This window comes from Fusarium fujikuroi, chromosome FFUJ_chr01 (assembly GCF_900079805.1).
Source record: "Fusarium fujikuroi IMI 58289 draft genome, chromosome FFUJ_chr01".
NCBI classification, from domain to species: domain Eukaryota; kingdom Fungi; phylum Ascomycota; class Sordariomycetes; order Hypocreales; family Nectriaceae; genus Fusarium; species Fusarium fujikuroi.
Genome location: NC_036622.1, coordinates 4,195,038 through 4,213,043, shown reverse-complemented (window position 1 = coordinate 4,213,043; position 18,006 = coordinate 4,195,038). Strand labels below are relative to the sequence as shown.

The window sequence follows — 18,006 nt, the reverse complement described above, 5'->3', positions numbered from 1 at the left end:
TGTTTCTGCGCATGCCCGATTCAGCGAGCAAGCTGGAGAGACTGCAATACTCATGTTGTTAGTATTTAATGTCTATATTATTATAAAACATAAGTTGCATCAGCTGTAAAGAACTTGTAGTATTTGAGAAGGGCCACTTGAGACTTTGTGTATACGAAAAGTCACTTAGCATAATAAGGCTTCGTGAGCTAAGTCATATCTTGATTGAGGCTCTTTAGCATCAGACGATAATAGGTCGGCGTCCACATCATCGTGTACATATAAAACACTTTCTAATAACCAGGCACTTGGGTAAATAGCCGCACAGAGACCTCGCATTTCCACCCACTGATTGGCAATGGCTCTGTATCAACTACGTTCTATATGCTGCTATAAAATCCAATATAGTTTACCTGTCTTGATTACAGCTCAGGATAAACATCACTGCAACTATTAGCATAGGTAGCCCACAAATGACGTATCAACTCACATTCGCCTCTGAAGAGGCATCTCCCTTCTAACCTTGTCCAAATGCTCAAGGTCGATATCAACAAACCCAATTTCACCCTCCGCGCCATCCTCAGCAGTCCCCTGGGGCTCTCCCTCTTTCACGCCCTTCAGCTTCAGCACTACATTCCCCCATGGATCGGCAACTATACTCTGTCCCCAACTAGCTCGCTTCTCGTTGTGTCTTCCAACTTGTGCTGCTGCAATTACATAGCTCTGTGTCTCGATGGCCCTGGCTCGGAGAAGAGTCTCCCAATGTGCTGCACCTGTGCGAAGGGTGAATGCACTTGGGTATGTGATAATCTGCGCTGGCTTGTTCTTCCATGCGCTGTGAGGTCCTGGCTGTGCGAGAGCCAATCCTGCCTCGGGGAATCGCAAGTCAAAGCAGATGAGGCTTCCAATGCGGCCTATGGGGGAGTCAAACGGTGCTGTAAGGCTTGTTCCAGGCTGGACTGTTGCACTCTCCTTTAGACTGCCATAGTCAAACACATGGAGCTTATCATATGTTGTTGCATCGTTGATGTCTCCGTTGGCAGTAATATACAACGCACGGTTGAGAATCCTCTTTGACTGGTCTTGTCCCTCTTCACGATGGTGAATACCCACATGAATAGCGACGCTGTGCTCACGAGCTGCCTCCTGGAGACCCTTTACGAAGGGGGACGTCGACAGTGGCTCTGCAAGTTGCAGTGAAGTCTGTCCATCTGGGGCGATATAGTCTGAAGCTTCAGGGAGGAAGAGTACCTAGCATGGCTGCATGTAAGTATACCGTGTGCGCAAGATCGAAAGCCACCCGAAAAGAAGTATCGCCGTTTCGGGTTTACAGTGAGACATATTCCCAACCGACGTAAAGAGGTCTTACAGCTTGGGCCCAGGGGGATGTCTCACGGCTCCACGGACCGACTGACTCCCTCGAATCCATATCATGCGTCTCCTTACGACAACTGACAAGTCGAATTGCTAGCGTCCATCTCGATCGAGGGATGTAGAGATTCCTCGGGGCCAGACACTCGTCCATGCCCAAACAAGACCCAACGAGAATCAATTCCAACTCACTTTTGCTTGACCCCGCGCCGCACTCGCCACCAACTTGACGCATTGTTCCAGATTACCCTTGATCGACGCCGTTGAGCAGATCTGGCCGATTGCCTAGGCCCATGCCGTTAGATACGATAGTCCATGCCGCCTCGAAGCAAGGGATCTTCTGAATAAAGCAAGGGATCTTCTGAATAGAGCAAGACTAGAGCGAGGAACTGTGTGAACCAACCGCGATTGCCATGATGATCGCCTCCCGTATAGCCAAGAGCACAAATCCTCCCGAACGGGTATGAGATCTAGTTATTGGGTGCTTAATTAGTCTCCCTCCCTCCCTTGTGGCTGTAGCTGTATGGGGAAGTACTTGGAGACTTTGAGGTGAGGGCGTGTTTGTCTTGAACTCAACAGAATGTGGCGTTGTCTATGTTTCTTTGTGCCAGGTCGATCTGGACCCTTTTTTTTCCCAGGAATTAATTGAATTGTAGAGACAAAAAGAATTGAAACTCTCTATGATTGTTGATGATTCAAGGGAGGGGAAATGGCGATTCCGCAATAGTTGATAGTCCCACTTTTCCAAGCACATCAGACAGACGAAGCATTTGTAATTGACTCTCAATAAGACTCAAAAAGAGGATGCCACATTAAATCTAGCAATGATTCCCCTAAACTTACACTAAATTATCCAAGTATTTTTATTACTCGGGTCGGGATCTCAGAGTTTTATTGTCTACCCTAGCTTATCTACCGCATGGAAGGGTCAAAGAGCCATTTCTCCCTTGATTCAACATAGGAATGTTTTCGTCTCTCAAGTCCAACAAAACACTCATCACGAGATCGACTTAAAGTTCGAATTCAACTTCAGGTTAGGCCAAGTTCATCAGGGGTCTATTCTTTCTTCTCTCCCTAGAAGGCCCTTGTCCCTTCACTTTTCTCCCCAAACTATAGCCCTTTTCGCTGAGCTCCAAGCTTCAGAAAAAGCAGGTGAAAATGGTTGAAAGAAAGGCCCAAGAAATACATGGCGCACCCATCTTCCTATGGTGTACGCCTAAACAGGCATTGTCGAATTCCCTCAGTCTCAAAAAGAATCCCCAATCTTCATGCCATCAAAGTCTCCCCTCTCCCATCCATTTCCTATAGTGCATGCCAAAAAAGAAGAAAACAAAAAGGACTGCCTGTCCCCAAGTCATGCCTTTAGTAAGAAAAAACATAAAACGCCGTGCTAAGTAATATCAAGCCATGCACGCTGCGCAGGGTATCTTCCACTAGCTGGTCATCCCTAGCCCTGGCCGTGTGTCACGAAATCTCATCTCACGTCTTCCCTTTCCCATTACCTCGCCGCATTTTGATAGCTATAGTATGTTGTGGTGTGCTGTGCTTATTTGGGGTTCGATGCGTCCAGGTAAAGGTACGCCTTTTGAAGTGCCTTGCCTTCTCTTCCATCCCTTTCTAATACTGAAACCCAATCGCGAAGCTGGATATTCCGCCCCTTTTCTTTATCCTCTCTCCATGTGCCAAGTCGGTTGCGGCCCTCGGTAGTCATGGCCATGTTTGCAGGTGCCGGCGCCGCTCCCAGCCCTCCGGGCCCCTTTCCGGCACCCGAAACGTTTCTGGTCGGCGTGCTGGCTCCGCTGCCTCGAGTCATCCAGTCGTATGTCTTGCCAGCCTTCTTTTTACCAAACAGTCCACCCTTACCTCCAAAGCCAGCAAAGAGGCTACTTGTGGTGTTTTGGCTCTGATGACTGTCAATTTCAGCAGCCTTCATCTGCTGGTTCTTCTTCATCTCCTTCTTCGTCATTGCTTTTGGAGCTTCTGGCGCTACAGAACCGGGAGTGCCAGGCGCCACGCTGCCAGCACGCGATGTTGTGGCTCCCGAGTCTGGTATACCATCCTTACGTTTCTGGCGCTTGCGGAGTCGTGCCTCTTCCCAGTCACGCTCTTGTCTAGCAAGGTCCCGCATCGTCGTTGTCATATACGACGACACTTTAGGCAGCTTGACTGGAGGCACGCCGTTGGTCAATCCGGCTGCATCGCTGGAACCTGTAGAGTGTGAGAAAAGCTGAATACTTGCTGCCGGTTCTACTTACGCTTCAGTGGATTCGTGCTATCCCCGTTTGCACTCTCCACAGGGGTCCCGTCGACACCGTTCACTGCATCCACTGGCTTGTCAATGGGCTCGAGGGGCTCAGCATTCATAGGAGCTGCCGCTGGAGTCCATTCCTCAGGTATATCGCCATGAGATGTCTTTTGCCTATTCGTTGCCACTACATGTGCATCTTCCACTAGTTCTCGGAGTCGCTGCTTTGTGGCAATAGACATTAATGCCAACTGATCAACTAGAAAAGCATCTTGTGGGATGTATGAGCCCGTTGTATGAACCATGGTCGAATCTGGGCCTGGAGTCACTTTAACAGTCACCTTTGGCGCAGGAAATTGTTCCGGAAGCCTCATCTTTCCCATGGTTTGACTGTTGTTCTTCAGATCCAAATTCAGCGCCAGGTGATGTTCTCGTGCGATCTTATCCGCGCGTCGATGCAGCAAGGCGACTAGCAAAAAAGGATCACTAATTTCCTGTGTCCGCTGAAGTGCAAGTCGCATCGACGACTCTGACCAAGCCCTCTCCGCTTGCTGTGCAGCAAACTGATCCTGTGGTTGATCCGGAACAGACTGGGCAGGTTGGTTTGCTGGCCCGGCACCGTAGAAGCTCGACTTTGGCCCCGGTGGCTGGTGAGCAAAGCCCGTCCGCGCTTCGTCAAAACCGGTCGCATACAGGTCGTTCATATACTGCTCCTCAGCTCGAAGGTCGATGCCAGTACCGGCAAGCGAATCTGTCACATCGTACTCGTAATCCTTGGTTGGTCGCTCTGCTGGCCTTTGCGGGGGCCCCATGACTCCGGGGCCAGGAGTTGGGGTCATTAGCTGACCAGGAGCAGGTACAGGCACAGGAGTCATTGTGGCATTAGTATATTGAGGTATAGGCTGCTGTAGCTGCTGGGTCTGCTGAATAGGAGGTGTTGAGTTCGGTCGTACGTCAGGGAGATTAAGGCCAGGCGTTGTGTGCCCGTTGGTGTAGGGTGTGGCATACTGTTGCGGCAGAGCAGGGCTTTGCGCAAATGCAGGAGATCCAGTCCCAGCAGGCGGCGTAGCTGTAGCGCCTGGAGTGGCACCTGGACTCGCGGCGTAAGGGGATGTAGCATATGGCGATTCGGGTTGCGAGGATGGTCCGTCGGTTCGAGCTCGTTTCTGCGGCGGGAGGGCAAAGCTGGACTGCGACGGGGCAGGCGAGGGTGAATGCTGCGGTGGAGAGAATGCGCGAGGCGGCACCTGCATCTGCGTCTGGGGCTGAGGTTGAGCCATGATGAGTTTTCCTGTTCGTGGTTGCTTTGTCGGTCGAGAGGCGAGCCCAGGTCGAGGATAAAGAAAGCTGGGAGAAATGCGTGAGTTGAGTGTGTTAGCTCAGCAGGCAGATGAGCCTGTCAAATCAATCGCGACGCCTCCCATCCGACGCGCTCAATCTCGGCGGGGCACTCGGAAAAGCTGTAAAATTGTTCGGCGGGTGAGAGATTCGCTATTGGAAAGCGCTCAAGCTTCGTTCCGAGATGGAGGCGCTGGATATCGTCGTTGGGCGAAGGTGTTAACTCGCTGCGGGTTGGCTATGAAGGAGGCAGCTTCGCCTGTAAAACGGAGGTCGCGTAGTTTTAACGTCACGTGCGCAGAGCCTCCTCCCGTAAAATACGTACGTACCTAGGATCCCTTCCTTTTGAAAGCCACCTCCTCCACTAATAATAAAGCAAGCTCCCGTCAAATAAACGCCGGCTTTTATCCGTTCACTGTTCAAAGAAACGCGTCTGCCTCGTTTGTGCCCGTGCTGCCCGCCCATTTCATCCATCCATCCATTCATTGATATAGTGATCTGATCTCTTTTGTTATTATCCCTGCAGCCAGTTGCAGTTTCATTAGCTGTGAACAGCAGCCTTCTATCGGAGAGCTTGTGGCCGAAGGCTGCTTCTACTAATAGTCTATATAGAACCTCGACGTCGAATGTGAGCTGGACCATAGTTCGGCGGATCTACAACAATGGCATCCAAACGAAAGGCTTCCGCCATGAACGCGGCTGCGGCGGAAGAGCCAGTGGATCCTTCAGACGAACTTATGTTTCTTTGTCTGGGAGGAGGAAACGAAGTGGGAAGGTCATGTCATATTATTCAATACAAGGGCAAGACGGTCATGGTAAGAACAGGTCGATAAGTCTATCACATAAGTACTTGTCTAATGCCCTTTATCAGCTTGACGCCGGCCAACATCCCGCATACGATGGACTCGCTGCATTGCCCTTCTACGACGATTTCGATCTTAGCACTGTCGACGTGCTTCTCATCAGCCAGTAAGCGATCCCCTCTTACCACCCCCGCGACGATGTACATAGGCTGGACAGGGCGAGGGACGACTCTGTGTTTCGATATTATGTGATGTGATAGAACGGGTGGTACAGAACCGCCTCGTATTGCGCTGTGCTATTGCGGCCTGTATCGTGCTCGCGTGATGACGACATCCACGACTTTGCTTTCTTGTATGCCAGATCAATACAATACAGTTTGCCCGCTTCCCTTACCTTACGCCCTCGCTGTTCGTCCTCGTGATGCCGTCCTGTCCTGAATCGCCAGTCGCCAATATTATCTCTAGATAGCCAGATGCCATCAGAGGATTCCAGCTAATCAGCCATAGTTTCCACATCGACCATGCAGCATCCTTACCGTATGTTCTCGCAAAGACGAACTTCAGGGGTCGTGTCTTTATGACCCATCCCACAAAGGCCATCTACAAGTGGCTCATTCAGGATAGTGTTCGAGTGGGTAATACCTCATCGAATCCCACTACGCAGCCAGTGTATACTGAGCAAGACCATCTAAACACATTCCCTCAGATTGAGGCCATCGACTACCACACAACTCATACTATCTCCTCCATCAGAATCACCCCTTACCCTGCCGGCCATGTTCTTGGTGCTGCCATGTTCCTTATCGAGATTGCTGGCCTCAACATCTTCTTCACAGGTGACTACTCTCGCGAGCAAGATCGACATTTGGTCTCAGCAGAGGTTCCTAAGGGCGTCAAGATTGATGTTCTTATCACTGAATCCACCTATGGCATTGCTTCTCATGTGCCTCGCCTCGAGAGAGAGCAGGCCCTTATGAAATCCATCACAAGTATCCTCAATCGAGGCGGTCGTGTCCTCATGCCAGTCTTTGCCCTCGGACGAGCTCAGGAGCTGCTCCTGATTCTCGACGAGTACTGGGGCAAGCATGCTGACTTCCAGAAGTACCCCATCTACTATGCCAGTAACCTTGCAAGGAAGTGTATGCTCATCTACCAGACCTACGTTGGTGCCATGAACGACAACATCAAACGCTTGTTCCGTGAGCGAATGGCCGAGGCAGAGGCGTCTGGTGATGGAGCTGGTAAGGGTGGACCCTGGGACTTTAAGTACATCCGCTCTCTCAAGAACTTGGACAGGTTCGACGATGTTGGCGGTTGTGTCATGCTTGCCAGTCCTGGTATGCTTCAGAATGGTGTCAGTCGTGAGCTACTGGAACGGTGGGCGCCCAGCGAGAAGAATGGCGTGATCATCACTGGTTACAGTGTCGAAGGCACAATGGCTAAGCAGATTATGCAAGAACCCGATCAGATCCAGGCAGTCATGTCTCGTAGTATGGCGGGCGCTCGTCGAATGCCCGGAGCAGATGGCGAGAAAGTCCTCATTCCTCGAAGGTGTAGTGTTCAGGAATACTCGTTTGCGGCTCACGTCGATGGCGTTGAGAACCGTGAATTTATCGAAGAAGTTGCAGCTCCTGTCGTCGTACGTCTGCCTCCTCTCTCATTCACCACCAAACATTATGCTAACGTTTGTGACAGATTCTTGTTCATGGCGAACAGCACAACATGATGCGTCTCAAATCCAAACTCCTCTCTCTCAACGCAAACAAAACAGCAAAGGTCAAAGTCTACTCACCCCGCAACTGTGAAGAGCTTCGCATCCCCTTCAAAGCCGATAAGACCGCCAAGGTTGTTGGAAAACTTGCGTCGATCCAGCCTCCTCAGAGCATCCATCCTGATCAAAGCGCTGCACCGCCTCTCGTTACCGGCGTGCTCGTTCAGAACGACTTCAAGCTTTCTCTCATGGCGCCCGAGGATCTACGCGAGTACGCGGGTCTAAACACAACCACCATTACCTGCAAGCAGCGCCTGACCCTAAGTGCTGCAGGTGTCGACCTCGTCAAGTGGGCTCTTGAGGGCACCTTTGGCAACATCGAAGAACTCCCTGAGATGCGCCGTGGAAAGAATGGTCAAAGCAATGGGCATGGAGATCATATGATCACGGATGGCGAGGAAACGAATCAGGAGGATGCTGATGAAGAGGTTGCTAGCCTCGTTGCAGCTTACCTTGTCATGGGATGTGTCTCAGTCCGATACCGCACAAACGGCGAGGTTGAGCTTGAGTGGGAGGGCAATATGCTCAACGACGGCATCGCCGACTCCGTCATGGCTGTTCTCTTCTCCGTGGAGAGTTCTCCTGCTGCTGTCAAGCGCTCCTCCGCTAAGCACTCACACTCGCACGAGCTACCGGATGTGAACCCTCACCACTCTGCTTCCCCAGAGGAGCGCCTTGAGCGTCTTCTCTGGTTTCTCGAAGCTCAGTTCGGTCAAGACAACGTTGCCCCAGTGACGACCCCCAAATTGCCAGCTGTAGAGGACACCGAAGACAAGATCAAGAAAGATGAGGCCGATGATGCCATGAAGACAGAGGAGGATAGTGAGGATACACAACTCCAGGAGAGACAACAGAAGGAGATTGATAGGCTGCACAAGATTGGTATTCCTGTGCCAGGAGTGTCAATCAAGGTGGACAGGATGAATGCTACGGTTTGGTTGGAAGACCTCGAGGTTGAGTCTAACAACAAGGTTTTTGCAGACAGAGTGAGGGCGGTGGTGGAGAGAGCTGTCGAGGTGACGGCACCTCTTTGGGGATGAAGAGAATATAGCTCCAGAAACATTCACGGACATGTACAAGAAGGCTTGATTCTATAGTTACAAGGGATGGGCATTACGCGGGCTGTCTGTCTGGCTATCGAACAGCTTGACTTTTAAGTAAAAGAACTTGGCAAAAGCCCAGAGTTTCTAATGTTGCACTATGCTACCTATGATACAATAAAAATACCACTGTCTACTGCTATTAAAAAAAGGCAACCTATACGGGAACCCTTCCAATTAACCCAAGTAATCCTTGAGCTCTTCCGACTCTTCCAGTAGGGTGTTGAACGAGAAAGGCGCAAAAGGCCAACCCGCAAACTCTGCGAACTTGGAGAACGACTCGACCCAAGCGAGACGGAGAGAGTGCAACATGGCACTGGTACCCTCCATACAAACGAGAATAGCAATGGCTAGGATGTGTTAGTGAACAATCAAGATAGAAGGGATTGGCAATGCTTACTCAAGAAGAACCACATAGTAAAACAAACAACAATCATGATGACACCGACAACGCCGCTCATTTTGAGGGCAGGGCCAAGAGTCATAGACCAAAGCACAATACTCAGCTGTTGATGAGCGAGAGACAAAGCCCAAAGTCGGAGGTAGGAGGCAGTATGAGAGACACAGTTCAGACAGAATTCTAGCCATTTGTTAGCAAAGTACAATGCCAATGTAGATTGGGGAAAACTCACCAATTGTGTGAATGACCTGGTGGATCATAACCTCACTAAACTCGAACTCCTCATGCTCCTCACTAATGTTCTGAGAGATCATAGCAACTCCCTCGCCATCTTCGTCGAAGCTGTTGCCGTGGCCATTGGCGTCCTCATCATCGCCGTCCAAAGCACTAACTCGGGAGGTTTCACCTATGCTACGGTAACCCTTGGCGCGAGCACGGCTGTTTTCCCATCGAAGATAGAAAGGCTTGAGGAAGAGGAGGATGGGGACTTGGACGAAAGCCAAGAGCAAGAGAATGACTTGAACAACAGACTGTCCAGCGTAAAGCTCCTCGCCCTCAGGAATAGTTCCGGGTTGGAGGAACATGTAAATAAGCATGTTGAGCAGTCCAGGAGGTTGGCGGCCAGTGCCTAGCCAATCAACAGACCACTTGTAAACAATGCAAACAACAAGGTAGCCAAAGATGGACTGGAAGAAGATCATGCCAGGGATGAAGTTACCCCAGATGTCAATGGGCTTCTTGAAGTGGCGAGCATTGATGTAAGAGAAGCAGAGCGAGTAGGTCATGTGTGCCCAGCCCAGAAGGATACTCATCTTCATCTTCAAACTGTTGCTGAAGAGGAGGTCATTCTCACTTCCGTGCCATGCATAATCCAAACCGAAGGGGTAACGGTGGCCATCTTCCCTCAGAGTGGCAACGATGCTTGTAGTGTTGGTATAGTTCTCGGGCTTCTTAAACTCCCAAGCACTCTCAAACAGAGTCATGGACATAGAAAAGACATCATTGTAGATTAGGCCGGTAAAAACGGAGAAAACAGCCATAACCAGGGCAATATATCGGCCGTAAAAGATCATGGCAAACAGCTCGAAGCTGACCTTCTTCAGAGACTTCTCCCAGTAAATCATAGCGAGAGCAGCTGAAAGCATGATGATGGCATGGCCGAAATCACCGAACATTACAGCGAACAGGAAAGGGAAGGTGACAAAAACAGGAATGGCCGGGTTGACCTCCTGGTACGTGGCGGTACCATAGGCATTGACGATAGTCTGGAAACCTTCGGTGATCTTGTTGGTCTTCAGGTAAGTGGGCGGCGTCTTGTTGGTCTGAATCTTATTGATAATAGAAGGGACGGAGAGGCCAGCTCTGTTAGTGACGTCCTGAAGCGTCGTCCTGATCAGGGGAAGATCATTGGTGGGGACCCAGGCTTCGGCAATGAGAGTTCGCCGGGCGCTATCATAGGAGAAGTTGTTTAGGGTGTTATACACGGCCTTTTCCTTGGCGACAAGAACCATCCAGGCAGACAGCGACTGAGAGATCTGCTTAAGCTCTGCCTGAAGAGTGGCCTGGGTGTTTTGTAGAACGTTCTGGACATCCTCCAGGCGGTTGTTAACCTCGTGGATCTGGTCTCGTCGAAGATCACTGTTCTCGTCGACATTGTAAACATCGGCGCCCATGGACTCTGAGATCTTACGGATCTTGTTGAGAATCTCCTTGCCGTGAGCGAAAATCACGAAGACGTTCTTGTTGATAGCCTCGTTGTTGGTAGGATCGATCAAGGGCTCGGGAATCTCAGACTGGTTCATGTAGAGGTTACCTCGCAGAGTTCGCCAGAGGATACGCTCGAAGGAGGCGACTCTGTCTCTAGCAATGACACCAGCAACGAAGCCAATGTTCATGCCGGAGAAAGAGCGCTCGGCATCGGGGCCACCCTGGTTTTGCTCGATGTCAGACAGAAGAGGGGCATCGTCGTTGTCAGTAGAAGCGCGGATCTCCTCGACGTTTCCATGAGCACGGTCGAAGAAGCTACCGGCCTCACGTAGAACCCATCGCCACTCGGTCAAGTCGCCCTCACGCTTCTTCAGGGTCTCGTAGCTCTCGTTCAGGGCAGAAACTCGCTGTTCCAATTTCTGGCTTCGCTCGGCAAGCTCGTCGATTTCGGAGGTTGAGGGGGATGCAAGTCGCTCGACGTCGAGGTCCAGCTTTCGTAGCGGGATCCCGATCTTATCCATCTGAGCGTAGAAGTATCCTGCAATGTGTTAGATTCGTATGTTCGTGGTGGATCCCTTTGAATGACGTACGCAGCTGTCGCTCAACATTGTCGAGTCGTCGAATTTCCTGAGTAAAAGTGCGTTGGAATGCGCTGACATCCTCATTAAGCTGCATGATGCATCGATGAATTAGCCTCAGTTCTTGATGCAAGAATTGATGGATTGTTGCCTACATCGCGGAATTGACAAAGACCAAGCTCGCCGAGGGCCGTGACAACTTCGCGACCGATTTCATTGGAGACATAGAGCTGTACCATGCTCATGTCCGCAGAGCGGAACGGGGTATCCGGTTTGGGAGCCATGATGCCGTCGAGCACCGAAGCTGTATATGTCGTTGGAGTTGGAGCTTATTCAAGGAGCAAGGCACGCTTTGGCGCGGTTACGTCGCAGGAGGCTGTTCTTGCCACGGCCCCAGGTTATCCGGTTTTAGCGCCACGTGATCTTGTCCAGCCACCGATATCCCAGCCACATTAAGCTTTATGCCACACGGGAAAGCTGCGAGATTGGTTTGAGGTTAAGAATAGTTAGGTTATCGGTATCGACATTATCTCCCCTTCTTAGATCAAAGATAAGATCGATGGTAACCTCCGCATATTTATAAATTGCATAGTCTCGAAATGGTTGAATATGCATAGTCTAGATTCTGATAGGTCGGGGCCTGAGTATAACTTCTTGTAAGCAGATACAGACAGCCGTCCATCATACTAGAAAAGCAACAACAGAGATTATTTGTTCATGCGAGTCATACATTCACAGTTATACGAATTCAGATTAATCATTTCATGAAAGTCATTATTGATTATCTACACGTTTTCCTTCGTCATATCCATGCTTCAGAACGCTTTTTTCCATCAAAAATGACTTTGCTTTTATCGCTAATTCTGACCGCTATGCGCCGGGATATCAGAGCAAGATGCAACCCAAATCTACCCGTATAAATATCAAACCATAACACCTTTAACAAATGATGTGAGAGTAGAGAAATCCGTGCAACTGGTGTCGGAGATTGGCATTTTACAGCCTTCGGCCGAACATGAACGTGCCATACATGCCTCCGACGTCGGCCTCCGCAACCGGGATCTTCCTCATGCCCCAGCTCTCAGCGCCCAGCTTCCACCACCGGGCGCCGCTGTCGAGAGAGGCCCCGTCGGTGTTCAAGCGGACTAGCCAGTAACGGCTGCCGAACTCCTTGGGGGTCCATCCTGCACGTTCAAGGTTCTTCTTAGCCTTGGCCGCTCGCTCGTATGCGCGCTCTTCGAGCTCGATAACCTGCAGCGGGGCGGAGGCGGGGGTAAGAAGTGCACTGGCACTACCGATGATAGTGTCCAGGTCGGAGATATCGAGGTATCGGAGACTGTGAGGAATCCACTCCTGGGCTTGGTACAGGAGCTGGTGGATGTCACGGAGATCGAGGCCTCGGCCGATAGCAAGCTCCTCCAGATGCTGGACCAGAGGGGTGAGGAGAGGGATCTGGGAAGGATCCATTCTGCTACCCTTGAGACTCAGCGATCGAAGGGTAGGGGGCAGTCGGGGAAGGATAGCATCAACATCCGCCTTGCCCAGCAGGAGGTGGCTGCTGGCATTAGTAGCAAGGCTAAGGACAGTGATGGTCTGGATGATCGCGGGATGAGTTGTGACAAACTTGACAACAACTTCAGAGGTCAACTCTCGGCACTTGGCCAAGTTCAGGTGTGTGAGTCTTGCCGTCTCAGGCAAGCTCTGTAACGCCTTGTCGGTAACTCTGGTTCCGGCGAGATCGAGGTGAGTAGCTCGTTCGAGTCGAGGGAGGATGGCCTCGAAGACGGAGCCTGGCAGGTTCAGGCACTTATGGAACGAAATACGGGTAAGAGTCAAAGAATCGGGCCACTGAGCCTGGAGGAGGCTAGTGAACGAATTCTTGAAAGAAGGAGAGGAGCAGCCGCAAAAGTCGATGGCCTGGAGCCGGGGCATTTCAAAGAAGAGCTTCTTGATAACATCGGGTCCCAAATCCTCATCGATGTACTCTTGCGCCAGGAACTCCTGCAGGTATGGGGTTAGCTCGAGACATTTGTAGAGGGTCTCGGAAGTCAGATTTCGAGTCTGGGCTCTTTCGCTTGCAGTAGAGAAGATGGTGGAGGGGTTAAAGTGGCTGAAGTCGAGCCGCCGCACAATGGATGCGAGCGCGGGGTACTCAGTGATGGTTGCGAGGAACTTTCGGAAGATACGAGAGTGAGGAATCGTGATGTGACGGTAGAGAGTGTTGAGAGTCGCAGCATGAATAGATCGCGAAGTAAGGAGAAGAGCCATAAGGTCGGCATTTCGTGGTGTAAGACCATTGGGAGGGATCTCGATGACGAGAAGGTCGATAATGGCACCTGTGATCGACATGTTAGTACAAGGTGTGTCATATAGTTGGGACCGGGGTTCAGCAGGGTTCATGGCTGATGGCTGCGATGCGCGCAAGTTTACGTACCCAAAACTTCGCTGGGAAGTCTCTCGAGAGGAGAAGATCCGGTCTGGTAGCTGTTCGGTGAAGCCTTCTCAGCGACGGCGGGAGGTGCTGGAGAGCTCCATGTCATGGATAGCTTGTGAAGATCCTCGCAGCTGCGGCTGGCGGATTTGCCCTTGATGGGGATCTGCTTCCATCCGCGAAAGTTGTCCGCGGGGAACCAGAAGCCATGAAGCCGACTGTGAGGCTGCGTCAGAGGAGCCTGAAAAGACGGCTGTGCAATCTCAGCGGAGGGTGAGGGTGATTCATCGAATACCTCTTCCGGCCCTTGAGTGTAGGAGGAAATCTTTGAGCGGGTAAAGGTCTGGGCTAGACCATCATCGTTCTCTCGGACAGACGAGAAGGACGATCGAGCAGTCTTGTCGCTGTTGCTGTTGGGAGATTCGGGGCGTGACATTTTGGCCTTGAGCAGAGCAGAAAGGTCAAACTGAGGCACCGCGTGGTGCGTGGGGCTAAGAGGGAGGGCCATTCAATTAAAGATATAAAGATATGCAATAGCCGACCTCAGCGAGAGAGGACGGAATGGTCAGGTGAGAATAGGCTAGGTAGGTAGGCTAGGTAGGAATGAGATCGCCAACCAAACGGTTGGCAAGAATATCAGGTTCGAATAAAAAGAATGTTCACGAAATAGCAGTGGCGTTCTATGAGCCACCGGATCCGGAGTCTTCTTATTATACGGTGCTGTCTGTAGGTATTGTTAAGCTTAGGCCGATAGAGGGCGGCGAGAAGCGATGACGAAATGGTTTGCGATACTCGGAGATGAGAGATGACCAAGAGATAAGATCTAAAGGTCAGAGGATACTTTCTTATCGTCAAAATAGTCTGGAATTCAAAAGGAAGAAACAGAGCGACTCGCGCATCAGGGTTCGGGGGGGCTTGGGGATAGTTATAAACGAACGAACGACTCCACGAGGCAACTCCATGAAGTTTAGTCTAGTAGTACAACGACCATTTATTATGACTAGGACTAGGACAAGGAATGGGTAATGGAACTAGGGACGGGACCTCAATGGGGACCTCATGACGGGGACCGGAGGGTCCAAACGCCAGGGAAAGGGATCCAAGACCCAAGACCGAGACGAGACAAGCAGGACAAGGAAGGGAAGGGAAGGGAAAGGCAAGATTCAAGGCGAACCCCGAACGATGAGCAACAGTAAGTAAGAAAAGAGGCTAAGGAGCGGCGCCACTGGGGCCAGTCCAGGGACGTTGGCGTTGGTGTTTGGCACCTCATACTCATGCACGGGGCATTTGTTTAGCTCGGGATCGCACAATATTGAGTAATAGAAATCAAAGACTGGATGGACTTTTCGGGTCTGGAGACGTCAGGTGAGCATTCGACACGACACCATGGCTTGTCTGTCACAGTCATTCATTACCTGGACTGTCACAGTCGATGCCATGTCCGTCCATCCATCATGAAATCTCGGTCAGTCAAGGATGAATGTCGCAGCTCACCAAGTATCCATCCATTCTATCGAGAACCACCCAATGATGAATTGTTAGCGAGTAATGAGATGCCAAAAGCCGCTGCCGCTCAGAAATCCAATGTCCAAACAAAGAAAAGAATTTCGCTGCAACCGCTAACGCCGGATCGGCCTAAAAAAAAGAAGAGAGAGAGAGGTGTGCCACTCACTCGATTGGATGAAACAAGTCGAGATTTAGTAATGAGAACGACCTCGCTGAGAAGCCAAGACTAGCAGAAAAAATCAACTCCCCAGCTGCCTCTTGCTTGTCCGTCTAATAATTTTGTCAAACCTCGTCTTGGCCACAACACGTCAAATTGCACATCATCTTGCTGACCATCAGATGTTTCTGCAGTGCAGGCAGTCATGTCCTTACCCCAGAATCTTGCAAGCATTGCGTCTTCATGTATTCATTTGACGTATATGTTGTACAACTTGCAACACGAAAGACCATGTCACTTATACGAACTTACACTTATAAACTCCGCGGACAAGGCTCTTCCCACCTAACCGTACTCCTCCTCTTTGCGAGACAACCTTTTTGCTGAGCCAGCCAGTAAGTGGATTCTTCCTACAGTTCAATAAGAACCAAACGTAACGTAGCAAAACGTAATATAATGACATCCTTCGTCAGCGAATGGATGGCTGCACCTGTAGAGTATAGGTAGAGTAATAGAAACAACACAACCCCGCCTTCGTTTCCCTGGAATTGCATCAAAAAGCCCCAGATCTCGAAATTAATAAATCACATATTGACAGATTCGCCGAGATCCTCGTGATCTAAAGAATGTCGGCCACGTCGGGAGTGCAACGCGATTCGGCAATGGCCTTTTCTAAGCACCCGTTTCTTCTGGACCCCCCAAGCTAGAAGCCCAAGGTCGACCCGACACCTTCGCGAAAAAAAGGACATTACTATAGCCTACGTACAGTGGCCACTCAGGTCACAAGGGCAGTCTTAAAACAGCAGAGTTTGAGGCGCTGCATGCTCCTCGGTACGAAAAGAGTATTTTTGCCTCAAGATACCTTACCCGCTTTGCACCGCCGGCTTATTACCACTCCCAATCGTACAACGCCGCACTCATGCTTGAACTGTCTTGAGAGACAGAGCCCGCCAGAGAAGACAAATTTGAGAGAATTTTAAAATGCTAACGATACGTAAAAGAGAGGCATTTCCTTCGAGAACCGGCAAAGATGCCGGTCCCCAGATTTTAGATCCTCTAGAAGGGTTCTTTTCAAGTAAACATTACCCTCTCCGGTGGGCATCGTCGTTACCGGCACCCCGTTTCCTCCGGCCCTAGTCGACGCCAACTGGAGCTTAAACACGCCAGGCCGAGACCGACCACGGAGACGAACACCGACTCCAGCCGCCGAGGGACCAGACATGTCAGCCGGGGTCCTATTTTCAGTGGTAACCAAACGGAGACCAATTTACTCCGCTAATATTGTAGTTAATAAGTTAGTATCCTCTCTCCCGAAACCTCATCTCAATATCAACAGGCTTGAACAACCCCCAATTGCTGAGCACAGACAGCCAAGAAACATACCACGTTCCTGAATCACGCTGACCATATGATATGCCATAGTACGACCAGCATCCTGGCAACATGCGATTTAGCTGTTGCACGTGCCTCATGGTGTCTGACCTAGATGAGATTGCTCAGCTCGTCCCCGGACTATCGTGTACGTGGTATGTAATTAATAAGCTACATCGGCTGTTTCTCCAGACGACAATGACCTGGGAAAGACACCGCCTCATCAAATTATGCACTCCAGACTGAGGCCCCTGAATAACCTGTTGAATGCCAGCCGAGATCGCCATCATTCAGAAAAGGAGGTTCACAATAGCATCATTGTGCAACATGTTTGTGCAACACCATTGCAGGTCCTCGGAATCATGATCGGATTTCGGCACCATCGTCAGGACTTCCCAGATCTGTGTTGTGTTTGATTACGAATATATCATCATGAGAGTGTAATAACGTGATCTCCTCTCAGCGCCAGCGGACTCGGAGCGCGGCCGGGACACTTACAGCTTGCTTATAAGCGCCGTGTACCCGCAGCCGCACCCCCTGGAGCCTATCACTGAAGGTAAAAGGGAGAAGACGGGAGCAGACAAAAAAAGACACTGGCCATTAAGAGGGACAGATTTACCCCGGATTTTCCTTACCGTCATGACCCAGATCTGCCTGTCACTTTCACTTTCACTTTCTTTCCATCACTCCTCCAACACGTCACCTAGCTCCCACTGTCTCTCTGACTAAGTACCTAATAACCAACCCCCTTCCAAATTCCGAACCCCCGGAACCTCCATCTCCGTGTGACACTATTGAGCTCGAAACCTTTCTAAACACCTTCTCTTCTCTCTTCTCTTCTCGCCCCTTCTCTCCCCTTACTTTCCTTACATAGCCTAGTTCCTTGCTCCTCAACAAGTTGCAGATCCTAGCTTCGCTACCGCGGACAGGGAGCACTTGCAAGCCTCACAACCACCAGAATAAAAGAAGCTCCCCCCTGTCGCCCTCTGCCGTTGGCCAATGCCTCAAGCTACCCCTTGCACTCTGGCGGCTCAGAAAATCAATTACCTAACATTTTGCTATTAGCGGTCTGCATCGTGAACCTCGTGACCATGGCTGCACCACCCTCGAACCTTGGTGTCAAGCTCGGCTGGGGTGGGCTGTAATCTCGGCACTGAGCACAACCTAACCACCATCAGCTCCAGCCCAAACATCGTGACTTTTCCCTGGGGCTCCTCTCGTCGCCTCTCCTCATCTGGTCATCACTAAC

At 50.7% G+C, this 18,006-nt stretch overlaps 5 protein-coding genes; 1 reads left to right on the top strand and 4 right to left on the bottom strand.

Moving 5' to 3' along the window:
• Window positions 1–401: 401 nt before the first annotated feature.
• Window positions 402–1,237, bottom strand: FFUJ_00794 (probable nitrilase; the record flags this gene model as incomplete). XM_023571097.1 has 3 exons in its annotated part: window positions 402–423; window positions 470–1,163; window positions 1,231–1,237. The coding sequence occupies 3 exons, from the start codon at window positions 1,235–1,237 to the stop codon at window positions 402–404; spliced, it is 723 nt and encodes a 240-aa protein (XP_023425603.1).
• Window positions 1,238–2,896: 1,659 nt separating this feature from the next.
• On the bottom strand, window positions 2,897–4,875 carry FFUJ_00795 (related to tpa inducible protein; the record flags this gene model as incomplete). XM_023571086.1 has 2 exons in its annotated part: window positions 2,897–3,558; window positions 3,606–4,875. The coding sequence occupies 2 exons, from the start codon at window positions 4,873–4,875 to the stop codon at window positions 2,897–2,899; spliced, it is 1,932 nt and encodes a 643-aa protein (XP_023424717.1).
• Window positions 4,876–5,595: 720 nt separating this feature from the next.
• FFUJ_00796 (related to BRR5-component of pre-mRNA polyadenylation factor PF I) lies at window positions 5,596–8,547 on the top strand (the record flags this gene model as incomplete). XM_023571073.1 has 4 exons in its annotated part: window positions 5,596–5,748; window positions 5,805–5,902; window positions 6,244–7,375; window positions 7,432–8,547. The coding sequence occupies 4 exons, from the start codon at window positions 5,596–5,598 to the stop codon at window positions 8,545–8,547; spliced, it is 2,499 nt and encodes an 832-aa protein (XP_023424716.1).
• Window positions 8,548–8,784: 237 nt separating this feature from the next.
• On the bottom strand, window positions 8,785–11,576 carry FFUJ_00797 (probable vacuolar ATP synthase 98 kDa subunit; the record flags this gene model as incomplete). XM_023571062.1 has 5 exons in its annotated part: window positions 8,785–8,957; window positions 9,008–9,187; window positions 9,240–11,252; window positions 11,305–11,383; window positions 11,448–11,576. 5 exons carry the CDS (start codon window positions 11,574–11,576, stop codon window positions 8,785–8,787), a joined length of 2,574 nt encoding a protein of 857 aa, XP_023424715.1.
• A 712-nt stretch (window positions 11,577–12,288) lies between these two features.
• On the bottom strand, window positions 12,289–14,159 carry FFUJ_00798 (related to Leucine Rich Repeat domain protein; the record flags this gene model as incomplete). XM_023571051.1 has 2 exons in its annotated part: window positions 12,289–13,628; window positions 13,727–14,159. The coding sequence occupies 2 exons, from the start codon at window positions 14,157–14,159 to the stop codon at window positions 12,289–12,291; spliced, it is 1,773 nt and encodes a 590-aa protein (XP_023424714.1).
• Window positions 14,160–18,006: the final 3,847 nt, after the last annotated feature.